General features: G+C 34.0%; 1 protein-coding gene across 1 annotated transcript in view; it reads right to left on the reverse strand.

Moving 5' to 3' along the window:
- Positions 1-19,822, reverse strand: part of RYR3 (ryanodine receptor 3) — a gene marked incomplete at both ends in the record, with an annotated part of 184,305 nt that overhangs the window by 113,683 nt on the left and 50,800 nt on the right. The window contains 9 exons of the mRNA XM_079537855.1: positions 1,606-1,798; positions 3,894-4,135; positions 4,915-5,048; positions 6,265-6,383; positions 7,049-7,144; positions 8,627-8,762; positions 9,548-9,716; positions 10,584-10,705; positions 16,464-16,637. Coding sequence (XP_079393981.1) covers positions 1,606-1,798; positions 3,894-4,135; positions 4,915-5,048; positions 6,265-6,383; positions 7,049-7,144; positions 8,627-8,762; positions 9,548-9,716; positions 10,584-10,705; positions 16,464-16,637 — 1,385 coding nt within the window. The remainder of the gene's footprint in view (positions 1-1,605; positions 1,799-3,893; positions 4,136-4,914; positions 5,049-6,264; positions 6,384-7,048; positions 7,145-8,626; positions 8,763-9,547; positions 9,717-10,583; positions 10,706-16,463; positions 16,638-19,822) is intronic.

Consider the following 19,822-nt stretch of genomic DNA (forward strand, 5'->3'; position numbering starts at 1 on the left):
AACAACCATAACATTTAACAGCGCATGCATTTCTTGTGATGGGATGACCAGAGGTTTACAACTTTTTACTTATAATTCTAGAAATACTAGAACTGTCAGATCAACCTAGTTCATAAACAGTAGATTTCATTAATAATTTTAAGAAGAGATAGAGCATGACACACAAGTTTTCTCAAACAAGATGTTCATAAGCACAAATAACTGAAATGGTTCAATATCCACAAGAAATATACCTTCCTATACCTTCTAATTTCATTAATAATTTACTTTAAACATTTCAATGATCCCAATGCAGCTCAGTATCTGAGATGACAACTTTGAGTTTAGACCTCTAATCTCCAAGCAGACTGAAATAACTTAAGAATAAAAAGGAGGTCAATTTTATTTTAAGAACTAGAACTCTGACTAAGTAGGCAAAAGACAAATACAAAAATGAAAGGAAAAGACTCTCATACAACAGTTTGATGATCACATCCCAGTAAATAGCTTGTTGCTTCCTGTCAATTTGATAAATTTTTCTAAGTTATAACAAACCACTAAATCTCACCTACTCTTTATGATGATCTAATTCCTGCTGAGAATTGTTTCCTCTTTGCTCTTTTTTGCATTTCCCTAAGCTTCCACGCAGGCTGCAACAGTCCTAATTCTGCAAAATCTCTTTTAATATCCGGATCACTAAAAGCATGGCTTTTTATCTCATTTTAAAAGAAATGTTCATATCTTTCATTTTGAAAAGCATGCTTCAAGTTTACCTGACCTTAGAACCCTCCTGAAAATCAAACATATATAAAAAAAAATTAACTCCTAGGCTCAGCCTACAAAAGATAAAAGTTTCAATCTTTCATACTGAAGAATTCTTCTTTATTTTGTGTACAGCTTTTCTTCCTACAATTGTTGCCTGTTGGTATCAGCAATAAATATGCTACAGAGGAACAGAAATTGCTCATATTAGAACAAACAGTGAATGCAAGGGCTACTCTTATCAATGTATTGGCTCTGTCAATACAACCATTTTGGCCACTGAAGTGCAATGACAACTTCAGATTTTCTGATAGATTTATCTCACTATTTAACTTTAAATTCTGATTTTTTTTAGATTTCTATTTCATTGTTTTAGCTATAAAGCAGGTAAGAAACGGGCAACATCAATAAGAAGAGTGCTGCTTCACACCAGTGTGCGAGTTCCCTATTGTGAATATGGTATCAGTTTTACTAATGGTTTAGTGTTGGGTTTTTTTTTTTTTTTTTTTCCAACCTCCTGCTGAGAATGCTGAATGGAATTTTTAATTGGTGTCAAATAAGGTGCTGCGTTTCTAATGTGCCTTTTTTTCCCACTGATAATTGGAATGAAACAAAATTAATTTCCCCTAAGTCACCAAATACCCATAATAGTAACGATTTTCAGACACTGTAACTTGGTCAGGTTACAGATAAGCTCAACATTTCACCCTAAAGTGAAATCATCCCTGATAAAATCAATACTTTCCTGCCTCCCTCCTAGCTGACAGTTTGCAGAACAGAAAAAAAATTGCATAGATTTTATATAAAATCAGATAAATTTTTTGTGAAAAACTGCTAAAAGAAGAACAATTAACTAGTACTTACTTTACACCTGCTGATAAGCTTACAACAGGGAAGAAAAACCCTTCAGTACAGAAGTTCTCAAACATTCCTTGTACAGGCTGACCATTAATGCGGAATGAAATGCTGGGCACACCTAAATCCAAGCAGCAGCTAACTACATCATCAGATGACAGCAAATGTTGATTGACAGATGCCACAGCTCTGGGTACTCGACCTAGAATGAAAATAATCAAGTAACCAGAATTTGCATTTAAGAATGAAGTGATAAATACATTTCCTGAAAGACATCATCAAGATTTTGTTTTCAGACACAGACATGATCTTGCCCTCATGTGTTTTATGAATTGTTCTGCTTTCAAAAACAGAGAATGAATTAAGATAATTCAAACCGGTGCAGCAGAACAGTGCATGAACTGAGTCAAGCACTTGAGGTCTCTGACACCATTCAGAAGGCAGAATATGCACAGCTGAAATCATTTTAGTTCCTGCTGTAACCTGATGCAAGATTATTTAGACAAAGTATTAACTGAATGTTTGAACATTCCAGAGAAAGGGTAAACAGAACTTTTTATCCATGTCTCATTCTTGAAAATGAATTTAGTTTTCAACTCAAATTTATCTTGAAGCAGACACACTCTGAAAAATAATTTATGATTATTAGAAGGTGTAAGTAAGAGAAAATGCAATCCTAGATAATAATAACACAATGTTAATGAACACTGGTATATAAACACGGTCAAGTTTATCATACATCTTAAGTACAGATCACAGTCGCCAGGGCTCTCACACTGCTTTATGGCATTATACGAGTAAGTATGGACAGTCTTAGAGAAATTCTAGCAACTGTTTCACTTTCTACCGATTTCTTTGTCCTTTCATTGCTTTCACAGAAGAGACAGTAACTGACATAAACTGGGATATATAATTCTGTAATTAAATATTTTCTTATTTTGTAGCCCTATGTGATATTGCTCTTCTGAAATACAATTTATTTAGAGAGTGTGTTAGGAAAATTAAAAATTAAAAGAAATTAAAAATGACTGCTATTATGCTTCCATGTTGCCATTTTATTCTTAGAATTAGATACCTGTTGTTTCTATGGCACTATACACTGACAAGGTCAATATGCTCTGTTCTGTAAGATACCTGTTTGCTTATAAAGAGTATACTCTAGTTCCCTTTCCATGGAGTTTAAGGAGTGAAGGATCATTTTAAAAACAGAAACAAACAAGATACTTTCAAAGCCTGTTTTCCAGTTAACTGCACACACCGCAGGACATTCTTTAAAGCATCTGTAGAAGTTTCTTCTACTTTCTATTTTTCCTGAACGCTTATTCTAAAGCGTGCATTATTACAAATTTAGTCAATCTGCAACACCCCAGATGATCCCTCCCGTAAACACTTATTGCTCTTCCAGAGCTTTCACTCGCATCTAGCTGACTCCAATGTGCAGTCAAGTCCACTTACCTGTTAACTCACCCCACTATCATCTACAATCTGCATAAGCAAAGAATGGCTATTAAGACGACAAATGTAATGCCACTGATACTTAAGAGAGCAAAAAAAATACAACATTGCTGCAATCCAGTAACCTCATATATATATATAAAACTGCTATAAAAAGCAGTTAATCACTTCACTGCAATACAAACCGTATCTTAGATATTAAAAAGCATTTATAGAAAATTTGAATTTTCTCTGCTAGGACTGTTTTCGCTCAAGTGTTCAATGTAAAATGTTTTTTTCAAAGATCATCAGTACAGGTTTTAATTTGATATTGCATCACTGCAATTTATATTCTAAAACCAGCAGAAATAGGAAATACTGCGTGGTAATTTCTAATTGCCAGAATTATCTTTTATGAATTGATTTACCGAAATCTAAATTCAGTTTATTCATCATACGTGTAAGGATAATGTCATTTAACTTCAGCTGTAGGTGCAAAGTGAACAAGTATGACTCTGTATAGATCCATCCATAATGAATTTGTCTAAGATAAGTGCATCCACCAATTTTTAACAGATACACTTAAGTCTTGATCTAGAGAACACCATTTTTAAATTAAAATCATGAAAATAAAAACCATCTGCTAAACAGCCCAGCTGGCATTACTCAGTACTAAAATCTCAGAAAAGCAGTCTGACCTAAAAAATTCTAAATTCACAGTATTCTGAAGTTCTGAATACAGCTCACTATAGATCAGTATGCTGTGTATGCACATACACACATGTAGGCACTTAAAAGGTACTGAAAATACAGGTTGGTAATCCCTGAATACAAGAATAAATGGGACTGAACAAAGTACTTACCAGACCACAGATGAAGGCCATCAAAACCAAAAGAGTATAGGTCATCTCCAACACCATTGCCACCCCATCCTTCTCCACCTCCAGGATAGGGGGCATAACCTGAAGTAGACGCCCACCCAACCCGTAAATGGGTGGGTTCTGCCGTCAAGAATGGATCAACCTGATCAATTATTAATTCAAAGTACCACTTCTTGTATTGTGCAGAGCCCTCAGCAACACCCAAAAATATGTTTGGCCTTATGCTAAAATAAGAAAACATAATCCAGTTAGTGTAATACATTAAATGTGGCACATGAGTTATATTGTTGTATAATAGTCAAATTCACTTCACCAATCTTACAGTTATAGAATGGCTTGGGTTGGAAGGGACATCAAGGACCATCAGGTATCAATCCCCCTGTTGCAGGTAAGGTTGCCAGCTTCTACATCATGTACTAGATCAGACTGCCCAGGGCCCCAACCAACCTGGCCTTAAACATCTCCAGGGATGAGGCATTCACAACCTCTCTGGGCAACTTCTTTATAAATACTACATGTCACTATTTATAGTATATGTATTATGTATATAACTTACACCTAAATATTATGTAAGTGTAGATTTCCACATTTTGCTTATAGCACTTGATTTGAGATAGCACTTCATTAGTTAGACTGCTAAGAAATAAAATGTCTCTTAAAACACACACAATATGTTTACATATGCCATCATAATTATTAGATAAAGTCATACTCTGTTTTGAGTGAGAAATAAGCAACTTTCACCTTTCAATTTAATGTCAAAACAGATCTCAAAATCAATTAACAATCAAAATAAATTAACAATTCTCATTTGAGCATGGTTGCCAGGACAACTGCCTTATCTCAGTGAAAATGGATTTTTAAGAATATATAAGCATATTTTAAAGTCTGTGTCTCAATATTGAAAACTGCAGAATATTTCTCAGGTTCAGGATTTTCTACAATTATAGAAAACATTTAAGTTCATTCTCTTCTAATATAATAATGAACTATTTCACAATACCTTGTCACATCATTAATCAAACGTGTTTGCAAAAGTAAGTCTCTTCTTGGCAGTAGATTGTCACAGATCAAGTTTTGATTGGCACGAACTGCAACTCCATTACAGACACAAAGAGAGCAAAGCACATCAAGAACCTGAAAGAGAAAATCAAAAGAAAGTTGGATAATGGTTTTTATTGTACATGCTGTAATTCAGCTGTTAATTTATATTCAGAATATATCTAAGGGAAGGAATATAGTAGAAATTATCTTTTTTTTTTTCCTAAATACAGATTGCATATAGTCTATAATACTTGTGGATAGCAAAAAATTTGTGAACGCATTCAGAACACAGGGTTTGCAAAATGCCTCAAATAAAGATTTGAGATTTTGTAGTTTGTTTTCTAATATAAAAAAGCAAGGACAGTACAGATGCACATCACCATTCTTCAATATATTTTCTATTCCATCTCATTAAAAACTTCAGAGGTAAAATTAAATACTTTGAGAAATTTACTGTGGTAAAAAGAACTTCCTGAACTGCAATTCTCAGATCATTTATGAATCTGTTATCAAAACATGCTTTTAATATGATAAATAATCCACATGGAGTTTGAAAAATAAAGCATTTAGAAGAATTCATTATAAAGCAAAACAGCTTAAGAAATATCTAAATTTTTTTTTTTTTTTTTTTGTAAGAAATTGACATACTTGTCTGAGAAATTAATGGTTACAACAGAATTGACAGTGGACAAAACCCTTTAAAAGTGAGAACATAGTAACACAGTGCTTAATACTGAGGGACACAACATTCTCATTACAAACAAACAATCCAGAGATTGGATTCTCTAAGATGCATCTAAAGATGCATTTGAGCTTTGATATGCCATCACAGAGGTGATGATAGAATGGGGTAAAGCGTCATAGACCACCCCCAAGGCACAGCATCGAGTTTACATTGACTTTGGAAACTCCTGCCCAACATAAGCAGATGCAGAACAGAACATTTGTGTCAGTCATTCTTATTCTCTGAGTAGGTCTGCAGAACTCTGGGTCACAAAGCAGGGTTTACTCTGTCCAGGTGCTAACAGAAACCAGCTAATAAAAGAATCATAGATACAACTAGTTTTGACTGATATTTTGATTGATATTTCTTCATTACCTATGATCATGTAGGCATATTTGCCCTACTTGAAACAGCAAAACAATTACATACGTTTCTTTTTTAAATCTCAACAAAGCAATGTTGTAGACATACTTCAACTTTATTTGTTTAAAGGTGCTAGTACTACTTATCTCAAGTAGACGTTTCCCTGATTATTTTATTTTTTCCCTCCAACTATCAAAACATCCTTAGTTTCTCCAAACGTACCTCGTAATTGCGCCCATGCTTGTCCAACAGTGAAATAATAGATTTTATATGCTCCTCAGCTATAACATTTAAAGCTTCTGGGCTTTCAATCAAGATACAGTGCAACACTTCCAAAATACCTGAATAAAGATCACAGTAATAATGTTGTCATTAATCATCTTCACAACTAAACACTGTCCAAAAACTCAATAAATAGCAGAGTATCTTAAGAGATAATCTCTTCCACAGTCTAAAAAGAGAATAAAACCACTTGTTACTGATATGACTACGATGTGAAGTATGAAGATGTGAAGACATAAATGCATTATGAAGCACTTACTAGTGCTTTTATTTGAAAATAGACACAATTTAAAGAGAAAATGCAAGTATAAATTCTTCCTTTCAATAAGAGAGATAAAGGTATTACTGGGGAAAATGGCATCATTTGATTTTTTTTGAACATCTCATACAAAAAGAAATTTCTATGTTTATGTTATTTGCATTTGTATCTACAAGCAACTCTGTTCTTATCTGATAGTAATGAGACAGTAGTCTGATACTATACAGTCTGATTGGATGTGATACTGCATGTACCAAATGAATGAAACAAAACTGTTTAAATATAACACTTTGCTCATTTAAAAAACAAACAAACAAACAAACAGTGGAGATACAGAGATTTGTGCACTTTTTTTTCTTTTTTCTCTAATGCATGCTATTTTCAAGCAAAATTACTCTGATGACTACTCAAGCATGGCACCTGTGAAAGTTGTATTGATAGTTAATTCACACTGATAACTCTTACCTGAGGAAGATTCTAATCTGTCCAATTTGCTTATTAGCCAATCAAGGTTACTGGAAAACTGAGTACAATTGTTTCTGTTGCCACGAATGAGAGCAGCTAAAAAAACCCACACAAGACATAATTTTGAAACAGTAGATTTCTTTTTCAAAATCACCAATGTTGATCATATGTATCTCTACACTTCCATAATAACTTAACAAACAATCTAACATATCTTAAAGGTGATAATAATCTAAGTGCGATATTAACAAATAATTAAGATTTTCATTTGAGTATCAACAACAAGCATAACATCTAACGAGCATGAAGCTTTTTTTTTTTTTTCAGTTCACAGAAGCTCTACTGAGAAAAGCAGAATTACACTCCTACCATTGGTTAGTAATAGAAACTATTTAACACCCTTATTTCATGCAACTATCAACATATTAGAATTGATATAGAATTTGATATAGAATTGACAGCTTTCAGTCTTCAGAAGCATAGAACACAGTGCTATTTGAAACTTCATTACTAGTTGAGTATTCTAAGCAACTGAGAATTTTTTCTTCTAGAAGTTATTACTGATCATAGAAATAAAACAAAGAAATATAACAAATAGCATTTTGTAGATAACCAAAGATTTTTGTTTTGAAGAATTAATACTCTGCAGAATTTCTGCAGAAGAAAATCAAGACAACATCAGAAAAGTACTACAAAGAACAAAGGTGTTTTGTTTTGTTTTTACAAAATACTTTTCTTTGAACTCTTAAAATTGCACTAAAAGTCAGACAATAATATTTCATTACTTTCTTAAGCAATTAAAAGACTTCAACAGAAACAGCTTACTTACTGAGCTACTCATTTTTCTTGTGAATCTCACATTTCAAAGCTTGATTCCTACCCTGTTTTATTCTTGTTCTAACTCTTGTTTATTTTACTTCAGACTGTTTTTTCATTAAATTGAAATGCATCTAAAACTCTACCAGAAGACAAGATTCTCCTATATGAGGAAGTTAACAGATGCACGTACTTCTCTGCCATAGAGCTTTGGTCCTATTGTAACACCAGAGCAGCTCGTTCTAGAAAGCTTAGCATTGAAATTGAAAATAATATTTTATTTTTTATTTGATGTAATTATTTTTATTAATACTAAGCCTCAAGTGAAAAAATGGATTCTATAAAACTATGAATTCTGAATATTACTTTTAAGTTTCTCTTCATCTTCATAAACAGAAAACATTTTTCAGTTTTTCTAAATATTTGAAATAATAATTCATGCCAGCTCACATACCACAAGTAATAATAATGAAAAAAACATGAATTTGGCATGTTGCATCAATTTATTTTTCTAGCTGGAATTTAATTTTTCCATCGTAACACTGCTCAACAACCTCTATTTTCTGCAATTTGAGTCACTAAGTACATGGAAGAAATTCTACAACTTACGTGACAGAATGAAAAGCATACAAAATATTCTTTGGCAGTGAAGCAGTGAGTAGAATACATATCCTATATCCTGTACATACATACATATATACATATATAAATATATATATATATATATATATTTAACTTACTTTTTTTAATTGAAGAACTTACCAAGCAGTTCATAAAGGAGATTTAAAATTTCTTTCCATGCTGTACTATTTTCTTCTCTTGCAATTTCTGCAAAATGAGCTGCACTGTTGTAGTCATTTAAACGATCAATGCAATTCAAAACTAGTGCCAGCATTCCCTAGACACACATAAGAGAGAGGAAAGTCATCTACATGTGAAAGAAGAGTAGGTTGTCCTTTTGACAATTTTTTTTTTTTTTAACTGTATATGTAAAAGCACAAACAATATAGAAAAAAAAAATGTCTATACACAAAGGAATTTTATTTGATTAATAAGGGTGGAAATTTTGCTAGTCAATAAAATATCTGTAAAATAAGTTAAAACACTAGAACAAATTTTTAACTTTAGTTTGATTTTCGACTGAATAGTACTGAAAACTTGCAGTGTGTCTCCAAATTTGAAAAGAAACAACTTTCTTTTCAGAAAGTAGCAATTCTACAATTACGTAACACACATCCTCCTCTAAAAGTAGTCTTCTCCCATCTTCTACACATAAAAATTTCTTGTTTCATGCCCTGGTGGACAAGACATCAGAAATAACATCTATGACTCATCTAAGTTTTATTATTCATTTCAGGCATCCAGCATGTGTACGTATGCAGGAAAAAAAAAATATTCTTAAACACAATATTTCTGTTAACGCTGATTAAGGATGCCTATAAGTATTAAGATCAAATTTTATTAGACAGAGTTTGTGGCTTATACAAAGTGTTTACGTGAAAATTACAGAACAGCAAGTTATTATATGGTGTTACAGTCTTACTATATACGCATAAACTATGTAACCATTAGTTTTAACCATGATGTTATAACCATTATAAACCATACATGTTTAGATTTCTCTAACATTTGTGACACTGCATACATAGAATTAATGTAACGTAACAAGTTATCTCTCTCTACCTCATCTTTGAATAGGTTTTGTCTGTTTTTGAGGGACCGAAGCTTGTTTTGCTTATCTTCATGTTCCAGGTCTTCTGCAGGAGGCTGGAAGTACTTGATCAGGTCTTGCAGAGTCTGAGCCATCTCCTCAACAGGCAGGGCAATGGGTGATAGTGTTCTGTTGTTCCCACTAAGGAAAAAAAATCAAATAATAGTTACTGTCTCTCTACTAATATGCTCCCACACACTTTGAATATCCTTAAATCTATTTCACTGAATGTGAATGTATTGGTTTAAACAAATGACATAGGAATGCTCACATAATCATCTACATGACAGAAATGAGTGAAGAAGTTGTTATTTTTCTCTTCTCAGAAGAAGTTCAGCCTTTTGCCCTAACTGCTCTTACTGTGCGTAATATGTGACACAGCATAAGGTTCATGAAAGAGGCCTGCCCCTTTGGTCTGTAAGTCTTCCAGGTAACCACCAAGGTGACAGAAAATTCAACAGGATGGGTAACTAAAAAAGTACAAATGTTGCTGCCAAAATGTTGAAAAAAATAAGATGAATTCTCTTCAGAGATCTATTTCGTATTTCCTTTTACTGTTCATTTGCAAGGACTTGTAGCTTTTAGTAGTAACCATCTACTAACCATCTTCAAATGGTTTGACAAATGCGAATACAGGTAAATGCAGTATTTTGTTTATCAAGAAATGTACAAAAATCCTTTTCAGAATATTCTCAGTTTCTAGCTACTGTAGAATCCTTACTAATATAATTTAGATATTGTAACATCTATTCTTTAAACTAGATTATGGCCCAGTTTATGTCTGGCTTTAAGGTACATCTAAAGGATCTTTGTTAAGCTGAGATTTATCTATTTAATAGCAATAATTATCAAATTGATAAATTATCAAAATTACAAAGTTAAAAAAAATCATTTTTCTAAATACAAATATTTGGAAAAAGGAAATAAGAATTTTGTTAGAGACATTCTTCTCATTTCAGAATACCTACAACAAACAAAAAATATTGTATACAAGATGATAACAACTACCTTATAAACTGGCTGAATAAGCTTGTAGTATTGCGAATGATTCGAGCAGCTTGTGATTCTTCATGCTGACATCTTTGTAAGGTTAGACCATCATCCATATGACCTTCCTGGTGTAATATAACCTATTGAACGACAATAATGACCACAACCATGATTTTAAAAATCTTTGATGCTTTCAAGTTCTTTTTCATAATCATTTTTTTTTTACATATTGTACTGAAAACATTAAAGACATATAGTAGTAGCTACTGCTTGGTTCTCACTTTATCTGAATATCTATTTATTAAATATAAATTTGTCAGTTTCAAATAAGAGTTATTCAAAGATTACATTTTTATGTACCTTCATACTCCTGAAATCTGCTAAGTTTATATACTTATTTTCCATTTGAAAGAAGACATGTCATTATTTCTACATTCTGAGTGCCAGGGAAAGACACTGTTAAAGTGTCTTTACTACTTAAAGCTTAATCCACTACAAGATTAATGCACAAGAAGATTACTAACAAAGAAATCAAGCTGTATCGATAAACATAATTACAACACAGCTAAAGAAGTGACAACATTTACTATTAACTGTTCATCTAACTATTCTCTACACATTATGTTGTATTCTTAACAGAACCAGACTTGAACTTAAAGCAATAGCAGACATCTTTTCAATTTTCCCTTCAACTAAATATCCAATATTCCCCAAAAATCTGGCAAAATTTTAGACAACTCACTAAAATAAGCCTTGATCATTTTGAATCATTAAAATTCTATACTACTTTTGTAAGAATGAAATACGAGCTCTGTAAAGTGACACTTTTTTAATGAGATTATCTGGACTCCAGAAACTGTGGAAATGTGATGTAAAACACCTGGAAGACATTTCTGAATAACTATCTTGATAATTTTACCTTAAAGGAGAATGATTTATGTATCAGTCATATTTATTTCTTTTCAAGAACATCTGTCATGCTGTATATGAGTTTGTTAGCTGAAATAACACAGTTAACACAGCAAGGGGTGTTCCTGTGACTTAAATGAACAGGAACTGAAGAATGTTTCTTCCCATCACAACTAATAGTAAAACACTTGGCAATGTAATATAGATTCCACATTCTGTTTCATGTAGCTCCACATTCTGGAAAGGATGTTAGAGAAACAAAATTTTTCACAGACAGGATACTAATGCTGCCACACTTTGCAATTTACTTTCAACACCATGTAGCTCACAAAAGATTTAGTCTTCTCCCTAAGCAGGAAACAAAATGAGACAGAATCCCAGCGTCGTTGTAGGAATAGGAAAGGAAGAAAGTGTTATACTGTGAATAAATCTCGTACTAAGAAAATATTAAATGACTGTGGTACAGAGTTTCTCTTGTCAGTCATGCTAGTGAGAAGAATGAACAAAACTGGCCAACTACTGTCCTTTTGTGACCACTCATGTTGTATTACTAAATGAGGTCATGTTCTTGCAAGTCTGCTCTTGCTGAACATATTTTGAGCATGGATTTAAGACCTCCAGAAGTACCTTTCCAACTCAGCAATTCTGTAATAGTCTATGCTCCCCTGACCAGACATTTCAAATCATACATACATTTATATTTTACAAACAGACGTGCATGAGTATGCTGTTTAAACTTCCATTTGCCTTGACTACTTCCTTAGCATAGTCTTTTTCTGAAAAAAGCAATTGCCATTAGAGAAAGTAGTTTTAAGAAAAATAACCAGATATTGTTGCCTTGGTTAAGCTTTAACAGGATAAATTTTTGCTCCTTATCTAACTGGAATGGAAAGAAACAACAAAATTACAAGAAGCGAACTATATCGAGATGGCTCTTGTTCCACTTATTCTTGAACTATCATATTCCTACTGGGCCACCTGTGTTCTCATCCTAAAGAGATAACATCACACCTTTGACTACATCTCCTTAAATTCTGATAAATACCTGCCATCTGATAATTAAGTTTATCACTTCCCTAGTATGTCAAAGCAAAGAAATCAGAGGCAAATACTGCGCCTCCTGTATTCCTCCCCCCCCCCCATCTATTGAAATTAAAGAATCAACTAATGAACTATCTGGAGATCATCAGCTAAAGAATGTTGTTGAAGACATTATTCCATAAAGTTATCTCCAAAACACAGACTTCGCTATTTTTTGGTTCAGCCATCCCCAGAATAAAAAATTTTCTATTTGTTTAAATGGAATATTTTCAACTTCATCCACAATCACTTCTTCCTTAGAAATCTAGCTCCATGTTCTCTACTGTTTCCCATCTCTCATCCTGCCTCTCTCTGTAGAAGAACTGCTTCAATTCCTTAATCATCTTAGTGTCATTTTGATGGATTCCCTCCAGTTTGCCTCTCTTGAACTGGAAAGCCCAAACATGAAGTCAGTACATCAGACGTAGTTTCATCAGTGCTGAGTAGAGGACTGTTTTCCTTGATCTGCTTGCGATTTTCTTCCTTATACAGCTAAGAAGGTTGCAGGTCATCTTCGATGTCTGTGTTCAACTTTGACACAATCAATTTTTGCAGCTGGTCATCCTCCAGCACATACTGATACCTGGAACTATCCCTTCTTTGGTACATTTCTGGATCTGCCTGGGGGTAGCGAGGCCCTACAGAGGGACCTGGACAGGCTGGAGAGCTGGGCTGAAGCCAATAGGATGAGTTTCAACAGGGCCAAATGCCGGGTCCTGCACTTCGGCCACAACAACCCCAGGCGACGCTACAGGCTTGGGGCGGTGTGGCTGGAGGACTGCGTAGAGGAAATGGACCTGGGGGTATTGATTGATGCTCGGCTGAACATGAGCCGACAGTGTGCCCAGGTGGCCAAGAAGGCCAATGGCATCCTGGCTTGCATCAGAAACAGCGTTGCAAGCAGGAGCAGAGAGGTGATTGTTCCCCTTTATTCAGCACTAGTGAGGCCGCACCTCGAGTACTGTGTCCAGTTTTGGGCCCCTCACTGCAAGAAAGATATTGAGGCCCTGGAACGTGTTCAAAGGAGGGCAACAAAGCTGGTGAGGGGTCTGGAACACAGGCCATATGAGGAGAGGCTGAAGGAGCTGGGAATGTTCAGCCTGGAGAAGAGGAGGCTCAGGGGAGACCTCATTGCTCTCTATAACTTCCTGAAGGGAGGTTGTAGTGAGCTGGGGGTCGGCCTCTTCTCTCGTGTCATTAGTGATAGGACCAGAGGGAATGGCTTCAAGCTACGGCAGGGGAGATTCAGGCTGGACATGAGGAAGTATTACTTTTCAGAAAGGGTGGTCAGGCACTGGAATGGACTGCCCAGGGAGGTGGTGGAGTCACCGAGCCTGGGGGTGTTCAAGGAAAGGCTGGATGTTGTGTTGAGGGACATGGTTTAGTGGGAGCTATTGGGAATAGGTGAACGGTTGGACTGGATGACCTTTTAGGTCTTTTCCAACCTTGGTGATCCTATGATTCTATGATTTCCCTCTGTTAACCAGCATGAGATCTTAGCCTAACCATTTTTCTGTCCTGTTGACGATGGTACTTATGAATAGCAGTATAGTCACTGGGTCTACCAACCGCTCTCCAATCTGCGAGCACATGCTGTCTCATCAACAAGTTCATTAATGAAGATATTAAATTGTACTTGGGCCTGCACTGATCCTTGAAGTACAGCTCTGGTCCCCAGAAGTACTTAGCGCCAACTATCACAGTAGCATGAACCAACAATGGAGCCACTTTACTACAATCCACCTGACTACCTACCAAGTCTGACTTTGTGAGTTTGTGCATGAAGATGTTAGAGGAGACTGTTAAACAGGTTGGTGACGCTGAAGACTGTCAAGTTGGTCACAGACAATTTTATCTTCATAAATTCATACTAAGTAGTGCTAGTCACCTTCTTGCTCTTAATACATTTGGAGATGGATTCCAGGTTTATTCATTCCATTTACTTCTCGGGGATTTAAGTGAGGATGATGAAATTCTTCTTGTTGTCTTTCCTGAAGACAGGAGAAACATCTGTTTTCTTTCAGTCATCAGGAAGTGTTACTAATTGCCATGACATTCCAAAGATAATCTAGGGATGCTTTGCAATGACATCAACAATATCTCTCTGTCCTCATGTTGCATATCATCCAATTCCACAGTCTTACGTATTTCTACTTTGTTTCAATGAGCACTAACCTGATCTTCCTCCACTGAGAATAAATTTGGTTCTGTAGTTTCTCACTGGTCTCAGAGGTCTGTGAGTGTTGAATGCAAATCTTACCAATAAAGAGTAAGGCAAAGAAGGAACTAAGTTCCTAAGTCATTTCCACATCCTTGGTCACTAGGCACCTGGTCCAATTCAGCTCATGTTTTTCTTTATCTGCACTTTGCTGTTGATGTATCTAAAGAAGCCATTTATTGTCCTATGTATCCTTATCAAATCTTACTGTAGATAGGCTTTGCATTTCCTATATCCAAGCTTGCATGCTTAGACAGTGTTTCTGTATTCCTCCTCAGGCATTTTTTATACCTTCTGTTTTAGAACCAAGTTTATCAGGAGCTACTTGTTTATCCAAGGTAGGCCCCTTGCCACCTTCGTTCAATTTTCAGCTCATTGGCTGGACCATTCTTTTTATTGTTTTAGATTAATAGAAACATTGGAGGACTTTAAAATAAATCTGTGTTTAAAAAGATGGTGATGTTTAAAAGGAAATCCAAACTGCAGATTTATCAACTGATTTTTCACGTTCTAGTAAGATCACCTTTAAAGTTATTAAAAAATAACTTGACTGTTGACAGCAAGCCTGACATGACAAACATGACAGAAGAATTAAAAACAGTTAAAAATTGAAGCTCTATTGTATTATTTCAGTTTTAAACATGAAACTGAATAATCACTAGATACTGTATACCACTTGTTATCACCAGAAAAATCATTTGCCCAGCATAAGAAACTGACATTCAACTCCAGATATAAAGACCATTTTGCAGCAACAAGCAATGCTGAAACAGAAATAGATCCTAGAAAAAAAAAAATCTTCACATGATACTGCTAGAAAATATAAACAAATAAAATATAATTTTGTACAAAGCTCGAATTTTTCCAAGTGGCTACGGTACCAATAAAGATTGAAGATATGAAAAATATAATCATAGCATGCATAAGTTTCAGTTCAGATAAAATTAAAATACTCTGATCATGCCAAGTTACTTTATGAATAACAAATGAAAATTTTAAGATTTTTTTTAAGTTAGCTTAAATTAGAGTGGTAACAGATTACGATACATTTTTTCAGTACTTTCCCAGAAAACATATTTAATTCAAGGTCCATGTTACATCATCACAATTACATTTTAAAATTTCACAGAATATTGTTCATTGAGAGTTGTTATTTAGGATAGTTTGTTTAGGTTGTGGTTGGAGTCAATGATCTTAAGGATCTTTTCCAACCTGAGCAATTCTATGATTCTATGATTCATATCCCTTAAGAAATGTGTGCTTAGCCCAAATTCAACATTTTTTCTGGTAAGAAAATAGCTAAGCATATTTCTTAGTTGCAAATTCATATTTGATCCTGTCATTTTTTTATTGTTGTTGTTGTTGCTTTTTTTTGTTTGTTTTTCTAATTTTCTTGGTTGAAAAGGATCACAATGACTATCTAGTTTCAACCCTTCCTGCTATGTGCAGGGCCAACCACTGGACCAGGCTGCCCAGAGCCACATCCAACCTGGCCTTACTATTCTTAAGTGACGTAATTTTTACAGTGAAAACATTCGCTGTTTACAATAAAACAGCACAAAAAAATTAATCCCACAAGAGCCACACTGTCAGGATGATAAAAAAGAAAACAGGACAGACTAAAATTGTTACACAACTAACATTAATTCAACAAAGAATTAAAAGAAATAATGAAAAGCCAGAATCGTTACCTTTCTTTTCAGGAGACCTAAGCGTGCTGATTTAGCATCTGGTGCTTTGTAAGTCAACCATAAGGCACTGGCTACATGTTGAATAAAACAGACTGAATCACCGTATTTTATTTCTGGGACTCCCATTCCATCAATGTCACGTTTAAGAGTAGAATCCTGCTTTTCTTTTAGTTCCTATGAACATAAAATAGAAGTTGGCATATAATCTCCGCACTGAGGCAGAATAAACCACTGAATTTTAATGTGATCCACATTCCAACATTGAACAATAATGTTTATGATATCCGTGCTATGAAGATGCAGCCAAAAGTTTATTTCACAAAATTTCTAATCATCTGTACAAAACTATTCAGATTCTAATTGTTTAAAAATCACTTCAAACTTGGAGTAACACTAAAACTACTGGAGCAAGAAACATCGAGTAAAATCCATTACTATGTAAGTATGTATTAAAAAAATTAAATTAAGCTAACCTAAACATTTTATCTAAGCTAATCAGTGATTACTGATTTTGTTAAAATCTCAATTTAGTAGAGCAATTATTATTTTTTTTTTTTTAACTTTTTAAAATTTTTTTTCAATAACAGTTTTCCTTTCTAAACTGAGTTTGGGAATAAAGACAGAAATATGCAGCAAATTCTGTAATGGCAAATTTTGGATGTATGTATATGTTTGTTATTAAACAGAACATGAGTATTAGGTTATTTCTTTTCTATAATTTCAAATTCTCTGATAGACTGAGACATAAATTGTTGCTAATTTTTTGCTAAGAAAAGAAAAAAGGCTAGACATTGATAAATCAAACTTGCAACAAGTTTTCTGTTCAGTGAATGTTCAACATCTGTGGAGTAAAAGCTGATCCGCTGTAACTGTGCTAATCCATTTTCATTTGAATGTAATCTGTCATCTTTCAACAATAATTTTAGTTGAAACCTCATAATAACATCAAGATGAAGTAGAACAAAATTACAATGTATTCCTTGGGGATACCATTACAATATAAAGACTATGTGGAAATCATGTCACACCATATTTATGTGGATTGCATTACTACATACAAATAAAAATGAACCGTTTACATAAATATTTACAGTGGGGGCACTAAATAATGAAGAACAAGGAAATAGCACAAATTAATTAATCATCAACTATTAATTATCTCTACATAGCACCCAGATGATCAAAGCATTTTCATCAAGTATTACAGCTGTGACAAGAAACAAGCAATATGAATTAAGATATTGTTTGTTAAAACTAAAATGATACTGGTTCTTTCAGATTACACTAAACATAAATAGAAAAATAAATATCACATTTTAGAATGTTTCTGGGACCCTGAAGGCTGTTTTCACTTTGAACAATAGAGCATAATTTTTTCTCTGTGAAGTTTTGCTCTTTGCACTGTCTGGTTTCTCCAGGATTTTAGCCAAGTAATTTGATAGTAGTGTGCAAAGAGAGCGTGTGTTTTCTAACTGCTATTAGAAGTATAAGTTATAAAAAGAATATTGCTAGAGAATGATGAAAAAAAAAAACAAAAACAAAAGGTAGTAAGAAATGTGATCTGTAAAATATTTGTATCTTTACAGCAAAACATCCAATCTTTTTCTCCTCCAACACCCTCTCTTCACAGTCTATTTTTGTTTATCTCCCTGAGGCCACAAATGAATCAAGCTGAAAAAAAAACAAACAAACAAATCATATCACAGTCTTGAAGTTGTCTAAGGGAAAATAACAACAGTAATGGAAACAAAAAAAACGAACAAACAGAATAAATGAACTTTGGGAAACAAAGCTGACAAAGATCAGCAATTTTCACAAGTTGTTTAATACAAAAGAAGGGCAAGAGTTTGAAAATAGGAGAATTCCTACATAAGAGAAAGAAGGTAAGGAATGGCAGACTGAATGAGACAAAAAAATAATTAACAATGATTTTTCAACCGTCTTCTTGTAGAAAAATGTCCTCGATACTTCAAAAGCTTGTCTGCCTACCCTTAGAAATGCTTGGATAACTTGACTGCTCAATATTTAATAAGACTAATCTACGTATGAACATTCAAATGGTATCTTTTAGCGTTGCACATTGTTGCTGTGCCAAATGTACTGTCATCTGCTGCAGCAATTTAAGCTAAGAAAAAGATGCAAAGTTGACAAATATAAGAGCAGAGGACTGATATTACAGCACACTTATCTTGCTGGTGTGTCTACTATAATCCATACCTTGCTGCATACATTTCTATACCCTAATAGCCAACAATGGAAAAAAAGAGCAGGTAATTTTAGTTTTGCTTCCTACTTTCTGCTCCCATATAAAATAAGTAGAAGTAGTTGTGCTTAGCTGGAAATAGTAACAATAAAATATGAACCTACAAATGAATATTTGTATTTAGCAACTATGGTCTCTATAAGGCCTATCATCTTATTCCAAAAACTAACTAAACTTTATGATTACTACCAAACTATTACAACACCCTAATGCCATCTTGAGCCCCTAAGATAGCTACATGTTGGCAGTAATATTAAAATGATATCAAATCCTTCTGCATGAGTCATCTGTGACTTTTGAATGTGTTAGAATGTTACCTACTCAGACTACATAAGTAATTTCTTCATTGTTAGTTGTATACGCAGTCATCAAAATATGAAATCTCAAATATTAATTCTGGGCTATGATAGTATTTAAAGAAAAAACATTTTTAAAACATGTATTGCTCTTCATTTTATTTATACTCAAATGTAAGCACAAGCAAGGTTCTGCTCAACAGAGTACAGTGAGCCAAGTACTATGCTGGAATGAGAACACCCATTTCAAAACAGGATTCCATCTGCTGTAGGGGAACTGCTGTCTCCCTGCTCACAAGGCATTACAGAACTCTTGGCTTACAATAAGAAGACTGACATTTTAAAACTTGAGAAAGTGAACCCCATTTTAAATCGACAAAAGACAGAATTTTGTTGATGTATTTTTTCAACCTAGTTGGCATTTATTTGCAGCAGTCATACACATATATTTTGTTTTCATTCAAATCAGCACCATAAACTAGCATGTTCTATTAATGTATTTTTACTATATTCCTTCACATTAAAAAAGCTCCATCCTACTATTCTATATTTTAGAACATATTAAGGAAAACTCTAAATTAAAATTTATAATTAGAGGTATCTGTTATGATTTCCAGTACTACCTGGCAAAAGGAAAAAAAATGGTGAAAGTAAGTTTATTGTTATTGAATGTTATCAAAGGATTTGAAAATCAAGGAAAACTTTTCAAAGAAACTCCTAGGAAGCCTTGGGTATTTACTATGCTCCACAAAATTCTGCCTACTGGCAAACAGAATCTCTTTCTTTTTTTCCCCCCCCAC

Source organism: Tetrao urogallus, assembly GCF_951394365.1.
Source record: "Tetrao urogallus genome assembly, chromosome: 6".
NCBI classification, from domain to species: Eukaryota; Metazoa; Chordata; class Aves; order Galliformes; family Phasianidae; genus Tetrao; species Tetrao urogallus.